Source organism: Mugil cephalus, chromosome 19 (assembly GCF_022458985.1).
Source record: "Mugil cephalus isolate CIBA_MC_2020 chromosome 19, CIBA_Mcephalus_1.1, whole genome shotgun sequence".
NCBI classification, from domain to species: Eukaryota; Metazoa; Chordata; class Actinopteri; order Mugiliformes; family Mugilidae; genus Mugil; species Mugil cephalus.
The window spans coordinates 19,982,513-19,997,664 of NC_061788.1; the positions used below are offsets into that span (position 1 = coordinate 19,982,513).

The 15,152-nt window shown below is 40.7% G+C and overlaps 2 protein-coding genes across 3 annotated transcripts; one reads left to right on the forward strand and one right to left on the reverse strand.

Moving 5' to 3' along the window:
* Positions 1-1,648: 1,648 nt before the first annotated feature.
* On the reverse strand, positions 1,649-10,077 carry rnf180b (ring finger protein 180b). Of its 2 annotated transcripts, none has more exons than XM_047570612.1 (8): positions 9,974-10,077; positions 7,110-7,212; positions 6,715-6,822; positions 4,735-5,433; positions 3,861-3,989; positions 2,702-2,912; positions 2,424-2,549; positions 1,649-1,870 (listed from the first exon to the last, which is right to left on the reverse strand). In XM_047570612.1, the coding sequence occupies exons 2-8, from the start codon at positions 7,164-7,166 to the stop codon at positions 1,674-1,676; spliced, it is 1,527 nt and encodes a 508-aa protein (XP_047426568.1). In that variant the 5' UTR covers positions 7,167-7,212; positions 9,974-10,077; the 3' UTR covers positions 1,649-1,673. The 2 variants fall into 2 exon arrangements, with proteins under 2 accessions (XP_047426568.1, XP_047426569.1); XM_047570613.1 differs by lacking the exon at positions 9,974-10,077 and adding an exon at positions 6,299-6,440 and having other exon boundaries at positions 7,110-7,144.
* Positions 10,078-11,630: 1,553 nt separating this feature from the next.
* Positions 11,631-13,398, forward strand: htr1ab (5-hydroxytryptamine (serotonin) receptor 1A b). Its single transcript, XM_047570080.1, has one exon. The coding sequence runs from the start codon at positions 11,856-11,858 to the stop codon at positions 13,104-13,106; it is 1,251 nt and encodes a 416-aa protein (XP_047426036.1). The 5' UTR covers positions 11,631-11,855; the 3' UTR covers positions 13,107-13,398.
* Positions 13,399-15,152: the final 1,754 nt, after the last annotated feature.

Sequence of the window (15,152 nt, forward strand, 5' to 3'; positions counted from 1 at the left end):
AGTCGTCACCCTTAGACTGACAGTTAACCGTTTATGAGCATCGGTGGTTTGGAAAATAAACGACGTAGCAATACCTTCACTCAAGCATGTCACATTAAACGAATCAGTATTATTTTTTCTTTTATAAATCATTCTTTTTATCAGGATAAATATTAATATTACCTAGCACGTAAGCTGCCAGACGTCAGCTTTGTATTGACCACTGGGGGGTGCTGTTGCCATGCTAATGGCTCTGGCTAATGCATCCATGGTTGCGGCTAACACGTTAGCAAGCATTTGTAAATGTCCAATGTGCTCTAATTCTGTGTCCGTTGACTCACTAATTGACCTACAACCTTTTTGCAGATCAATATTCAACTGTATTCGGTTATTACCTTCCTTTGACAAATGGACAAAGTTAGCCGTCCGCCAGTAGTGCTAGTTTCACCTGTTAACAATGGCGCCCCCTTTCTTATTTCCAGTAGCAGGTACAATTACCACCATTTTTCTTTTCCATCCATTTATTGTGACCCCATCATTTAAAGCTTAACAAATAGCACTTAAAGATTAAAACAGAGAAAAACCACATATTTTTCATTGAACTAAAACAGCTACATCAGATAGTCAATTACTAGTCCCTTCACATTAGATACCAAACTGTAATGCATGTTCAAATTAAAAAAAAAATGCAGAATGGTACACTCTTGGCAAACAATATTTTGCTTGGATTTTTTTAAACCCCGAATTTCTTCAAGAAATAATTATTTTTCACTTAACATTTAATCATGTTTCATTTGGGCTTTCATTGTGTTTAACACAAACTGTAAACCTTGGAGTTGCTCAATACCAGTTTTAAATAAGGTACAAACAAAGCAAAAGGCACCATTTTAAAATTTGTATTGCTCTGACATTAAACCACAGCTGTTGCTGTCTTTGTTTGTTATCCAAGTAAAACAAGTAATAGGTCTAACAAGTAGGGAAAAAATAACCCTCAGCAGCAATTCCCACTTCAACTCCCAGGCAATTTTACAACTTTGCTTAACCAGATTTGAAGACTGATTATCCTCCAGTAGTACTGGACTCACGTTACAAGTGCTTCATAACTAAAACTGAAAGCATTGTTCATTTATTGCTGGCTCTTAAAAAGGATAGTTTGGCATTTTTGAAAAGAAACTAGTTTGGTTATTAAGAGATCACATCTGTGGGATTTTATCGATCGGTTCATTTAACTCTCAGAAACGTAGGACAAACCATCGCAAAAATGGAGAATTATTCCTACAATCTCACACAGTAAAGGGTCTCACTGTTTTCACTGTGAGTAGCATGGTATTTATGCGGTTCCTAAAGGGCAAAGTAAATACGAGTACCTTCACTTCAGCCCTGAACAGCATACCAGGACACCTTAGAGAGTATTATTGCACATATAACATGCAAAACACGCAAAAATGAAACACCAATACGGCATTCCTACATTTTTAAATCAGTTTGTAGTAAGTGAACCGATACTGTAAACATCTGTGAATATTTCAACCTTTCTATGCGTGTCTTGATGACCTCTGATATGTATGAGATACTGTAACACTGAAATCACATGTGGTGTGTGACTCAACCTGTGAAACCAGAAAAGTGCATATTGCCCTTTAAATAAAGAGGCATAAACCTGAATTGCTAACCAACGGGTAACTTTAAGTGACTCAAATGAAGAAGTAGTACATGAGAAAACACAGGAAGAGGAAAGCCAGGATCCAGTTGAGTGAGTGCATATAGACGATGACCAGGCCGATATCGAAGAGCCAGCCTCGCATGTCGGTGAAATCCAACGCTTCCAGTGTGAAACCTCCGTGGACAAAGTGCCAGTGTCTCCCTCCTCTTCCTCCACGTCTCTGATTCCCTGAATAAAATAAAGTCTGTATTCAGTCATTAGGCCACTTTTACCTTTATGCTGCTTTGAAGTGGTCTCCTGGTTGAAACATTTCAAATTTATATAGGACCCCACCAAAAAATATTTGCATCCAGACAAATTTTTCAGTCCCAAACTGCCATGAGTCATGTATGGAGCAGTTATTTCAATAATATAGTACTATGTTAATACTGTGTGTACTTAATTCAAACAGATCTCATTTTAATAAAGGCAGCCTCGTCATTTGACACATAAAATACGTGCATGCAACAATGTTTTTTTGGGGGGTTGTTTTTCTTCTTGTAAAGTCATTTCTTGTAAAGATAACTTTTACTACTGCCTGTAAAGAGAAGAAAAAAACGTGATAACACGACCTGGCTTTCTAAGTAAACAAGGTCATAGCCTGACAGCAGCTATGAGCAAAAAGCAGGTCAGTCACCAGAGACAGTTCGTCTGTTTACCGTCTCTTTAGAAGAATACTCTAATCATTAGCACAAGATGGAACATCTTCTAGGGAAAAATTAACCGATCCACATTTTCTCACCCCAGAAGTAACGGAAGCGTTTGGGAAAACTGGGTAGAGGCCATTTTGCACATGAGGCATTCTGGAAGTTCTGCTTGCGGGTGAAGTAGACTTTTGGGAAGAAGGTCTTTGCTGTGTGGTTGAGCTCTGGAGAGGGAATCAGAACAGAACAGTGAAAATAAACCACTAATTTACAAGTATGAGCAGCTGGAAGGAGTGAATCACAAATCAGCTCACTTTTCATTCTCTTCCCATGTAACGCTGACTGAGTGATTAAAGGAGTCCATGGGGATACGCACCTTTGTGGAAGCTGGTGTGCGAGATGAGTGAGCGGCACAGGGGACAGGGTGTGTTTGTCGGCCTGTTCTTGGCGAGGGTGCGGAGACATGGCTCACAGAAGACGTGACCACAGGGCTGACAGCTGTATGGATTGAAGTAGATGTCGAGACACACGGCACAAGTGAGGCCTTCTTTGTCCTCCTCCTCGCTGTCGGTCCTCATACTCTCAGCCTGGAAACAAACACATCCGATATTTTCATCCACAGCAGTGAAGCAAAATGCATCACTTAAGTCCTTTTTATTTTACAAACATTCTTGTGATTCTGACATTAGTTTGCCTTTCTAGTACCTAATTTTCATCTATTACTCACACATGCCTAGAATTAAAGTGTTAATCTTGAAGTACTCAATTTTAGCCGTATTTGAGGAATTAAGGAGTCAGTGAACGTGTGATTTCGACTCACTTCCCAAAATTTTAAACAATATTGCTAATAAGGGCGTCTTGATCCGATACCAATATCGGCCAGAATTGGATTATATACCTGCATCTAAAATCTCCAACATAAGAACTCCCATACAAGCAGTCCCTTTACTTGTATCCAGCGTGCGTAGCCCATATGATAACAACAACAGCGTGTGCCAAAGTGCTAACAAAGTAGCAAGGAGAGATGTGGCATTGTGGCAGTATTTTTCGTTAATGTCCTAAAAGGCTTTTTTGTTTTTATTGGATTTATTGAGGTTATTTTTCAGGGTCTCCTAATTTATTTTCATTTATTTTATTCAACTGAATATTCTTATGTTTAAGGACAACTTACCATAACTGATGGACCTATGCATTCTGAATTATAGCAGAGAATTCTAAAAGAAAAGGTCATGGGTGCTGGACTAGGGGGTTACACCACATGTATGCAAGTATGTACAAATGATTCATTTTGTGGAATAAATATGAATACAAGTAGAAACAAAGAGCTGTATGTCCATTTTATTTTAATTAAATTAATAAAATACACTGTGGGATAAATAAAGGATTATCTTATGTTAAATGTTCAAACGTCACTTCATCAATTTGACCTGCATTGTCTCCGTTAAAGAGATGTGAACTTCCTTTTTCATTTCCAGTGGTAGTTCTCTTGAATTGGACACTGAATACATCCACATGACACTACACTGATCTCTCACCTGGTCCTGCGTCAGCTGGCTGTGCAGCCATCTCTTTCTCCTCCTCTCTTTCCTCCGAAGACTTTTAAGATGGTTCTTCTCCCTTTTGCTCATTCTGTTCGAGGCTGGGGAATCCACAACAGCTTGAGGCTGGAAAACACACACACACTTACTTATTAACAGCCTAGATCCCTGCCACAGGTTCAGCAGCTCAAACAACAGAATCCATCATTAGAGCTTGTTAATGTGTTTGTAAAAAGATGATGAAATAGCAACTGGCACCACATTTCAGTTGCTTCATTGTTTCCTGAGGTGTACGAGCTGTGCGTACCAGCTGAGACCAAATTATGGAAAGAATAATCCAAGGGCAGAACAATGCGATTTGGATGAATCTGCAAATTGATTTACCAGATTAAAGACAACACTGATGAAGCAGCTGTTCTCAGAGCACTATCATTAGTGAGGGTGAAAATGCAAAGCTTGTCCTGAGAATAGCGCTAGAGGAAAGGTCATCTTAAGGATTCATCCCCCTGGGGAGCATCAGATTGGTTGTTACATTTTACAGAAATGTGTTCATTGGATCATCACATTCTTTTTCGCAGAAAAATGTTCTAACCTCATGAAAGGGCTGTTGGATAAACTTTACAAATGTTGACACATTTTGCAGCCCTTAAGTGTATAGATTTTTTTTTGAGAGCAGCAGATGGAAGCAGTGTGGGCCTTTGTTTCAAGCAAAAATGTTTTACAACACTGCAGGAAACCTGGACGATGCTGCTTTCTTGGCTCATTATAACATTACACTGGGTGAATATATAGGTTTGTATAGCATTAGTAGTTATGTGACAGGGATATGCGTTCTATAATGTGAAAATCTATTAAAAGACCAACAACATACCCCTTCTTCTTCCTCCTGCTCAGCTACACTGTTAGCGATGAATCTCTCCCTCAGAGAGGGGACTGAATCTGAAAGCTCCTCATGGACTGCTGTGGTCTCTAGAAAATTCTCCTCAGTTCTCAGCAGATGTTGATCCATAGTTGAGCGTGTACCTCCAGAAACAGATGAACGGCACGGCACGTCACACTGCCGACTTGTGCGAAAGGAGAGGGGCGACCATGTAGTCTCATCTGTCCCTGACCTCACAATGGAAGACATGGCTTTGGAGCCTACAGGGCAAAAACACGATGACCTCAAGTCTGCATCGTCCTCCAAACTGCACCGTCTCCTATGAGAGATGCAGTATAGAGGACTGAAAGAAAATGTCTGGGTGTTTTGAGTCAGGGAACTGGAGGCTTCTGGGGGGCTGATGTGAGACGTGCCGAGCTGTGAAGCATCCAGTGCAGACCTGTTGAATCCAGGCATCTCTTCTTTATCCTGCGAGCCATTAGCCAGCAGACCAGCCTGGACCCTCTCAGGCATCGTTCTCCTTGGCTGGACGATGAGAACATTGTGCTTGTGGTCGTGATCCACCCGACTTTTGCTTAGGTGGATAGAGGCGTCCTGGCCGCAGGGACACTCTGTGCGATTAACGAAGTTGAAGCCACCCAAACGAGCGCCGCAGTTCTGGCAGTTGAGTTTTCCTACAGTCCACTGGGCCTAAACAGAAACATGCACATTAATCACAACTATGGTTTTCATAAAACAAAATATAAAATGTAGTGATTTTTGGGTGATGAAATAGTAATTAATGATGCAATTACTCTACTCATCAATTAATCTGATAGTTACAGTAAGTGTGAACATAATGTGGTAATATAAAATGTATAAACACTGTGTACAATATGATTTTCATCTTAATTTTAATGAGTAACTTCAAGAATAACAGGATAACTAAATCTGACACTAAGAAAGTGAGTGTGAGTTTTAAAAAAAAAAAAGTAAACAGTACTTGTCAAACATTTGGATACACCATCCCATTCAATTGCTCTTCTTTCCTCTTGTTCTTTTCTACATTTAAGATTAATACTGAAGATGAAGCCACAACTATGAAGGAATATTCATGGGATTATGAAGTCAACAAACATAGCCTTCAAAATAGTGACCTTTCGCTTTGGTGACAACTTTGCCCAGGCATTTTCTTATTCAGCTTCATGAGTGAGTAATTGCTGTAATGGCTGTAATGTAATGGCTTTCAGTTGACATATATGCCTTGTTAAGAGATCACTTGTTCTTAATGTGTCTGACATAAGTTGTGTCGTGCAGAGGCAGGGTTGGTACGTGGTCTTCTGGTCCTATTTAACTACTGTTCTAATCCATATCATGGCAAGAACCATTCAACTAAGTAAAGAAAAACAACAGTTCATCATTACTTTAAGACATGACGGTCAGTCTCTGAAGACTTCCAAGAAGTTTGAATGTCTACTCAAGTGCAGTCGCAAAAACCATCAAACACTACGATGAAACTGATTCTCATGAGGAAAGGAAGGTGTACTGCTGCAGAGGGTAAATTCACTGGAGTTACCATTTTCAGGGATTATCATCTCAGATTGGAGCCCACATAAAGGCTCCACAGAGTTCAAGTAGCAGACACATTCAGAGGGACTGTTCACAGGAGACTGTGCGAGTCAGGACTTCATGGTTGAAACACTGCAAAGAAGCCACTACTGAGGAAGAACAGCCAGAAGAAGAGAACTGACATTAGATAAAGGGAGTCTGTACATTAGTTACACCTGCCACACACAGATGCAGAAGAGCATGGAAATGAATCCGGGCTGTTCTGTCTTGTTTTTTTTGTACTCAAATTTCCCATGGAGAGGCCCAACTGCCCATTTGCACATGTGTGACGGTAACTGTGTCTGAAAAGTGCCCCAAATGCGTTTCCAGAGATGTTCTAGTATCGAATACTGACACACTTCATTCCTAAGGTGACCTACTTACCTGGTGAACAGAGGTCAGTATCCACTCTGGCAACGCGTCAACGTTCACATGCCAAATACTGCAAACAGCGGCTGAGCTTTCATCTGTAGTGTGCACCTGTGGCTGAACCTTCAAGATAAAAGACACGCTATCATCCTGACGGTTCCAAACAGATTCCATTTCTATTGCGCTTTATGACTGAAACGAAAGCTGTTATCAACGCCGATGCCCTTAAAGAACTTTACACACTAGTTATTAATAGTGCTCTTGATGACATCTACAAATATCTTACATAGGCCGACCAGTTAATCAGAATTAAAACATTCTAAAAACTGCCAGTCCTGAGCATGCTAAAGTTCATGAATACAATAACAACAATACAATAATGATGGTAGTTATAGAAACTTTTCACCAACCACTGACAAACTCGCAGAGTCTATGACACCTCTACGGCACCTCCTGCAGCGGAGCATGGCTCCGTTTCTGTCCGCACTCTCCAGCAGAAAGGTCTCAGGCCATCTGTTGATGATGACAGGGTGAATCAGACTGAGACTGATAGTATAATAGCCAAAAGAAAATCTAATGTTAAAAAAATGCAGGTTGAATTTTCCCCTTGAATTTTCAAAAATGGACTTTACAGAAATAGGTTGCAAGTTAATCTACTCCAGTGCAAAATGGGTGTTAAAATTCAGGTACAGCAGTGTGAAAGTGTGTTGGTTCCCTCCTGATTTCTTATTTTGTCAAACTGAATTTTTAATATACCAGCATACTGATCTATTTGATTACACAGCATTTCGAACGCTACAACATACAAAATGAAGCATCAGAGGGAGAAGACTTTTGCCAAAGAAAAGGTGCCATGTCAGTTGTTTATTAGTTTTTCAGGTGATGTCTGGGGTGATATAGGAGGGAAAGGTGATGGGGCCCATCAGGGCTGTGGGCCCCAGTAACATCTATGACTAAGTTACTATACATTAAATTAATATATATTCATACTAATGAATCCGAGCTAAAACAAAGTCACACAATATTTTAATGAATTAATAATTTCAATAACCACCTTCACTCATTCTTTAAAGTGGTTTGGTCCACTGTTTGTTCAACCAAATCGAATTGAAGTGAATGTGAGTGAGCGAAGCGCCTGCTAGAGTGAACTCTAGCAGGCAGTAGAAGATCAGATAGGATCGCTCTGGATAAGACGCTACTTAATTGTAGAGCAACGATTCCTAGTGTAGCTAACTGAACGTTACGATTCGGAGGTTATCTGCAGCAATCTCTATGTTTCACACATATTATTTCTGCAGACAGTGCCCCAGTAAAGCATAAGCACCCACTCAGTTATGAGGCTGCACTGAATTGTATTATGGCGCATTCAAGTTCTACTCAGTAATTATTAGCATCAGGCAAGGGTCAATTACTTGGTCACGATGTGTTCAAATGTAGCCTTGTAAAAGTTCGTTATTGTTGGAATATTTAAATAGCCTAAATGTGAAAAATTTAAACAAAGTGAAAAGACGATTTAGAATTTTGGAACATTTACACTGACTTTGGGATGGTTTTAATATCTTTTACCTGACAAGGGTCCATTGCCCTCCACATACAATGGCAAAGTCAAGCTGTCTGTGTAGGGCTATGGTACTGAGAGGCCCATTTAGATTTTGTATATTCCAAGATTAGGTTAGTTCTTCATTAGTTTTTCCACGAAACATAATATATAATGTTCAAAAATGAAATATACAATGGACGAATAAACCATTATGCTCTGCTGGTTGAAAATCAGCAGTGGCTGCATGCTGGGGTAGAAGGGCCCAACTGATATTCTTTCAGGGGACTGCCCTACCAGACGTCCCTGTTTTGGATGACCTATAGCTATCCCTGAAAGTGTTCCCAATTTTAGCTTTTTATGAATGAAAAACAAAAATGTTGGGTGCAGACTACAATTATTATGGCAGACAATCACACTGCTATTAACATTACAGATGTAGCAGTTTAAATATGTTAGAATAGGAATAAATATCACAAAATAAATGAAACCGTAGTTTTTTTTTTTTATTTTTTTTATCTGAGCTTTAAATGTCCCTGGATTTCCACATCAGCAGGCAATGCTAACATTCCTCTCTCAAACAGTAGGCATAACAGTAGAAAAATGTGTTAAACATGTGATTATGCATAAAAATTTTAAAAAATACCGCCAGAATTTGGAAAAATACTGTGATATACATTTTTGGTCATACCGCCCAGCCTTAGTTAGTACTATTAAAGGAAAACAAAAATTCAAACCTACATGGTCATGTGTGAAAAGCAACAACTACAATCAAGTGTTTGCGCTAACTTGCAGTGAGTCTTTTACAGAACCGTGGAGGAATTACGGCTTGATTGTAGTTGTTGCTGCTAAAGGTGGCCCAACCAGTTATTAGGTTTGGGGGGAAATCACTTTTTCCACACAGGACCATGTAGATATTAATTTTATTTTCCCTCACTATTACAAACTGCATTTTGTGTTTACTGGTGTTATCTTTGTCTCATATTTGAATGATTGTGATGGTCTGAAACATTTAAGTGTGACAAACAAAAAAAATAGGAAATTAGGAAGGGGGCAAACACTTTTTCACACCACTGTATATGGTGCCAATACATTCTTTATATATATCACATGTCCTATACGACTACGCTTTTGTAGGGAACGTTTTGGATCCCGGCCTGGAGATAAGCTGATGACTTGTCAGGGATCTGTGCAGGTCAGTAACATTAATGTCATTCCACGAGAAAGATCTCACCACAGTGGGCGTTTAAGCTGCCAGCCAACATGGAAAGCTTACTGGTTTCCAAATTATCATTGCCTGCTGCAGCTGATTTCCCATTTCATTACAACTAAAGAGCTAAGAGCAGGAAACAACCTCAGACTAAAGGAATGTGAGTGGGGTAGTTTACATTCTTTAAATGCAGTCATTTAAATACCAACGGCTGCAGAGCTTGTTCCATGGCTTTTGATTTGAGTCAACTACGCGAGCTTTTTATTCTGATGGAGGTTTCTCTCTGTCACTGTTTGAACTACAATGGCGACATAATTATTGTCGCATTTCCCCTCGTTACGCATGAACAAGTGCAACGCTAACAGTTACAGTAGCCGAGTAAAGTAAACAGTCTGTCGCTAACCCAGCCTGTTAGCCAGCTAGCAGGCTCTGATAATAACAACACACTCTCTTGTGGCGGTTTTTACAGAAGGCTAAGATAACGACACTCGTTATTTTTGACATTTTTACTACGTGGAGTAACCTACCTGATAACTTGCAGGACTTCAATGGTCGCGAAGACGATGGACTGACCAGCATAAAAAAACAAAGTTGAGCAGCAGCCCCTTCGCTTTAAATACGTCAGTGACGTCACACAAACGAAAGCGCTACGGGATGTCTAATGGGTCAAAAATCCACGCGCGCTACCTAGACGATCACTAGGTCGGTTTCTGGTCTGTTCACCAGGTTGTAGGAAAGGCGATAGAAAAAGTACTCACACACTTATAGTCTGTGTACAGGGTTTCTGTAGGGTTGAACAAATTTAAGACTTTGTAAGACCATCTTAAGATTGGTTGAATTTAATACATACTTCGTACTTGGTGTACGAAGTAGGTAAAAATAAGGGAAATCAGAGACCCAGAATTAACGTTTAAATTAACAAAATGTATTTTCATTTAACTATCAACTCAAGACATCGCCCGTGTGGGCTCCACTAACGAGGAACAGAAACATAATAGGCCGGAGCCACAGGGGGCCATACTGCAAATGAAGAGGTAAATGGACGTACGAATTTAAGACTTGACTAAATGTAATTTAAGATATTTAAGGCCTTAAATTCTAGTTTAGATCTTAAATTGGAGTGATCAAAATTTAGACTTTTAGGACTCCGCGGCGGAAACCCTGGTGTGACCCTGGAGCCAGATTGTCCTTTTTTTTTCTTCCATGGAGTGTAACGTCGTAGATCGAGTATTGTTTTGCTAAGTTTATGTGTCTTGAATAAAACAGCATAAAAAAGGACTGTTACTGTTTTTTTTTTCTGTTGGTGCACTTACACTATACGCCCTTCATACCAGCAGCCTATGCTCAGATAGTGACAAAGGAAGTCACTATACTCTATGTAACTGAACCGTCTCAATAACCGTTCCAGTACACTATTTTAGAGCAAATAAACGGAATCAAATATGATTTGTACACTGTATACTGTATTTGTACACCTCCACCGTCATGCCTGAATATACGATAAATTATTGCTGAATAAACATAGTTTTATTATATAACATCTCATGATTGATCATGAATTACATATTGCACTACAAATTCTATGGCACAGAAAACAAAGCAAACTGAAGGCTCCTCTCTACATATATAGAAAATGGAGAAGATGGCTGTAACCATGTTCTATTTTTCATCCTATTTCAGTCAGCATGTCTTATGCTTTGTGCCACATAACTGCATGGCCCCTCCTTGCACTTCTTACGAAGCCATTAGAACTTACTACAACAAAGGTTGCATTGTCATTTTGCTGCATTTTCCTTATGAAAACTGACCAACACCAGGTGGCAGTATCACATCTAATGACACCGGTGCTCTGGCCATGGTGCTGAATTGAGAGCCACAAACAAATAACCCTAATCCAATTAAAATAATTTGCACTGTTAATAAAGTTGACAGTTTCTTGATTTTCTTTGTTTTTGTCAAATGAAAAAGCAGAAGTTAATTAAAAAGCGGCTACAAAAAGCTATCACAATTCTCCTTTTCCTCCAAATCGCCAAATCCACCTGTTTTTAAGAAAATTAAGCAAAGAAACGATTGACTTGCAACCTGTGGATCACGAACAACAAGGAGAACATTGTAGAGTTTTACGTGTTTATTTCCCTGTTCCCGGATCTCAACTGCCACATCTGCAGACTAAACACATCTTAAACCGCTAGATATCCTCAGACACGGACACATGACGCATTTTCCATCACCAGTATAAATACGAAGCATCATTCTCCGTCAGCACCCGAGACTCGCAGTTCAGAGCTTCTCTGCTGCACCAAACAGTCCAACAGCCCGCCATGCGCTCTACAGAGTATCACCATGTGATGCGCACCGGGTTCTCCGCGGAGTAACCGAATCTCTCCAAACACATCGAGGTTACCAACAATGGAGGGCGCAAACAACACGACAGTCTGGTATCAGTTTGAAAACTCTTCTAACAAACTAACCAAACCCGAGGATGAGGAGGTGAAGCTGAGTTATCAAGTGATCACATCCTTCCTGCTTGGTGCGCTCATCCTGTGCGCAATATTTGGGAACGCGTGCGTTGTTGCAGCCATCGCGTTGGAGCGGTCTCTCCAGAATGTGGCCAACTACCTGATTGGTTCTCTTGCTGTCACAGATCTCATGGTGTCGGTTTTGGTGCTGCCCATGGCGGCGCTTTACCAGGTCTTGAACCGGTGGACTCTCGGACAGATTCCGTGCGACATCTTCATCTCTCTGGATGTGTTGTGCTGCACGTCTTCCATCTTGCACCTGTGCGCCATCGCTCTGGACAGATACTGGGCGATAACCGAGCCCATAGATTATATGAAGAAGAGGACACCAAGGAGAGCCGCGGTCCTCATCAGTGTCACTTGGCTGGTGGGCTTCTCCATCTCAGTGCCGCCCATGCTAATCATGCGCTCCCAGCCCAGCAGCATGGCAGAGGACAGAGCGAACCCTAAGCAGTGTAAGATCAGGCAAGACCCCTGGTACACAATATACTCCACGTTTGGGGCTTTTTACATCCCATTGACGCTGATGTTAGTTTTGTACGGGCGAATATTCAAAGCTGCCAGGTTTCGGATCAGGAGGACGGTGCGTAAAACGGAGAAAAAGAAAGTGTCCGACTCCTGCTTGGCGCTATCTCCCGCGCTGTTTCACAAAAAGACTCATGGAGACGCTCAAGGGAAGAGCTGGAAAAGGAGCGTGGAACCCCGACCACTGCCGAGCGCCAACGGCGCGGTCAAACACGCGGAGGACGGTGAGTCTCTTGAGATCATTGAAGTTCACAGCAACTCCAAAGGCAACCTGCCCCTGCCCAACACCCCGAGCACCGTGCCACTGTTCGAGAACAGGCAGGAGAAGGCGACCGAAGCCAAGAAGAAGATCGCGCTGGCACGGGAGCGCAAAACGGTGAAGACTCTGGGCATCATCATGGGCACCTTCATCCTGTGCTGGCTGCCCTTCTTCATCGTCGCCCTTGTCATGCCCTTTTGCCAGGAGTCGTGCTACATGCCCCGCTGGCTGGAGGATGTCATAAACTGGCTGGGTTACTCCAACTCTTTACTCAACCCCATTATTTACGCGTACTTCAACAAAGACTTTCAGAGCGCTTTCAAGAAAATTATCAAATGTCATTTCTGCAGACCATGATGGCGCTTTTTCTTTCACCATGGTGTCACCACAGACTGACTGGGTCGCTGGTGTTTGAACTGAAGGCATCCAGGCAAAAAGAGACGCGGCCCTCGAAACCCACAGTCTATGAGGAGACTGTCGAAGCTAAATCTTAAAAAGAGGGCTCATAAAGATTATTGTGGATCATATCATTATATATCTCCAGAGATGTCCGTAGCCTATGCATAGATGAAGCTGTGATCGTTTGATTGAAGCTCAATGTTTCTCATCCTGCTCTGTAATGTCTAATAAAGAAATACTTTTAATATTTTTTCCGAAGTCGTCATTTTGATTTTATTTTGCAGGTTTACGATTTAAAATTGGGCAATAATATAAATAATAATAATAATAACAACAATAATAATAATACAGTGGGAAAAACACATATGTGCATACAGATTTATTTAATTTAGTAAAACTGACATGTTAATAATTCACTGGTATCATTTTCTTACACGGGGAATATGAGAAACTGCGTAATTACTCGGTTTTATATTATTAGAAATAGAATATTTTGGAATATTTTGTTGATTTCTCTCCTTTTTTATTTAATTCAAATAATCAGTCTGAAGTCATTACTGTGGTGCATTTCTTTAACATGTGAATGACCTCTTAATTGAAAATAGTCAATACTTTAATTGACTGGAAACATAGTAATAAATGTAGCTGTCTACACTCTGAATATTAAAATACTTTAATATAGAATTTGTTACAATTATAAATGATAATTATAAATGTGGGAAAGGTTACAGTTGCATTCGCAGCATTTACTTGATTCACTCTTAGAAAGTCTTATATTTTATGGATCCCCTTCCATTCTGTGGAGAAACCTGCCACCCAGCATCTGCCAACTATCTGTAGATGTGCAAATGATGTCATTAAAACATCTGCCCTGTGCTACTTCAGTGCCCTCAAGCAAGGCAAATAATGAGACACTTCCTTCCATGCGTGGATCTGCTTCGTGTGTGTGTTTGTGTAAATGGGTAACAGAAAACTGTGGATCATAAACTGTGGTGAAATAACTTCTTCACCTCCACTGGCATAAATTGCCAAATTGCTTAATCAAAACCTTGTGATGTGGAGGTAAGAATTGTTCAGATTCAGGAAGGTTTATTTGAAATTCTGATGGAAAACTAAGATATATCATTAAATAGAAAGCAGAAACAGACTGAAACAGATCTGACAGAGAGTGGGAAAAGGATGACTTCTTACCATTAAACGAGAACCTTATTTAATGAAAAAACTCTATAGGGGTTCAATTTAAATCTGCAGATGAGACTTTAGTTCTTGTTTTCAAATCTTCACAGGCTTTGATCCCCCTGTAATAGAAAATGTGTCACCCTCATCAAAGTGTCTCAATACCTCCACCTGCACTCTTATCCTCTCGTGTCATACATGTGTGGATGGGCTGATTGTGAAATAAAGAGGGTCCTTATTACAGCTAAAAAAAAAAAATTATTTCATCATTCCAGTGTATGGCCGCATGCATAAAAAGTAGGGAACACACGCACAAAAGCACACACAGCGAACGCCATACATGAGTAGTTAGAATAAAATAAGGTGTCTGTTAAGGTGGACAAGGTGATGCTCCATAACTCCCAGCCTCGTCGCACACAGTAGAAGTCCATCTTAAAACGGGTGTGAAGGCGGCACACAGATGGATGCTGGAGAGGTGGTCTCCATAGCGACATATGGGAGATGCAAACTCCGGGGGCCGAGGGGCAATTACCTGATCAAAGGCCTGCTGCGACACAGGAATACAGAGTTGTGTGTAAGGGGCCCACAGCTGGCAGCTTCCTCAGACAATAAGCAGGTGTATTTTATATTTGTTTTTTTATTTATTTGCTGCTGCTGAACAGTAAGATTATTCCATTTGAATCTTCCCCCAGAAGCATCCTACAAAATTGAAAGTTTTCCTTCCGGTTCCCCCGGAAGTTACTCAGGGTCATCCCATCGTGTTAGAAAATAGCACGATGGGATGGATCACACATACAGTGTCTGAGAGCTGCAGAAGGTAGGCTACAC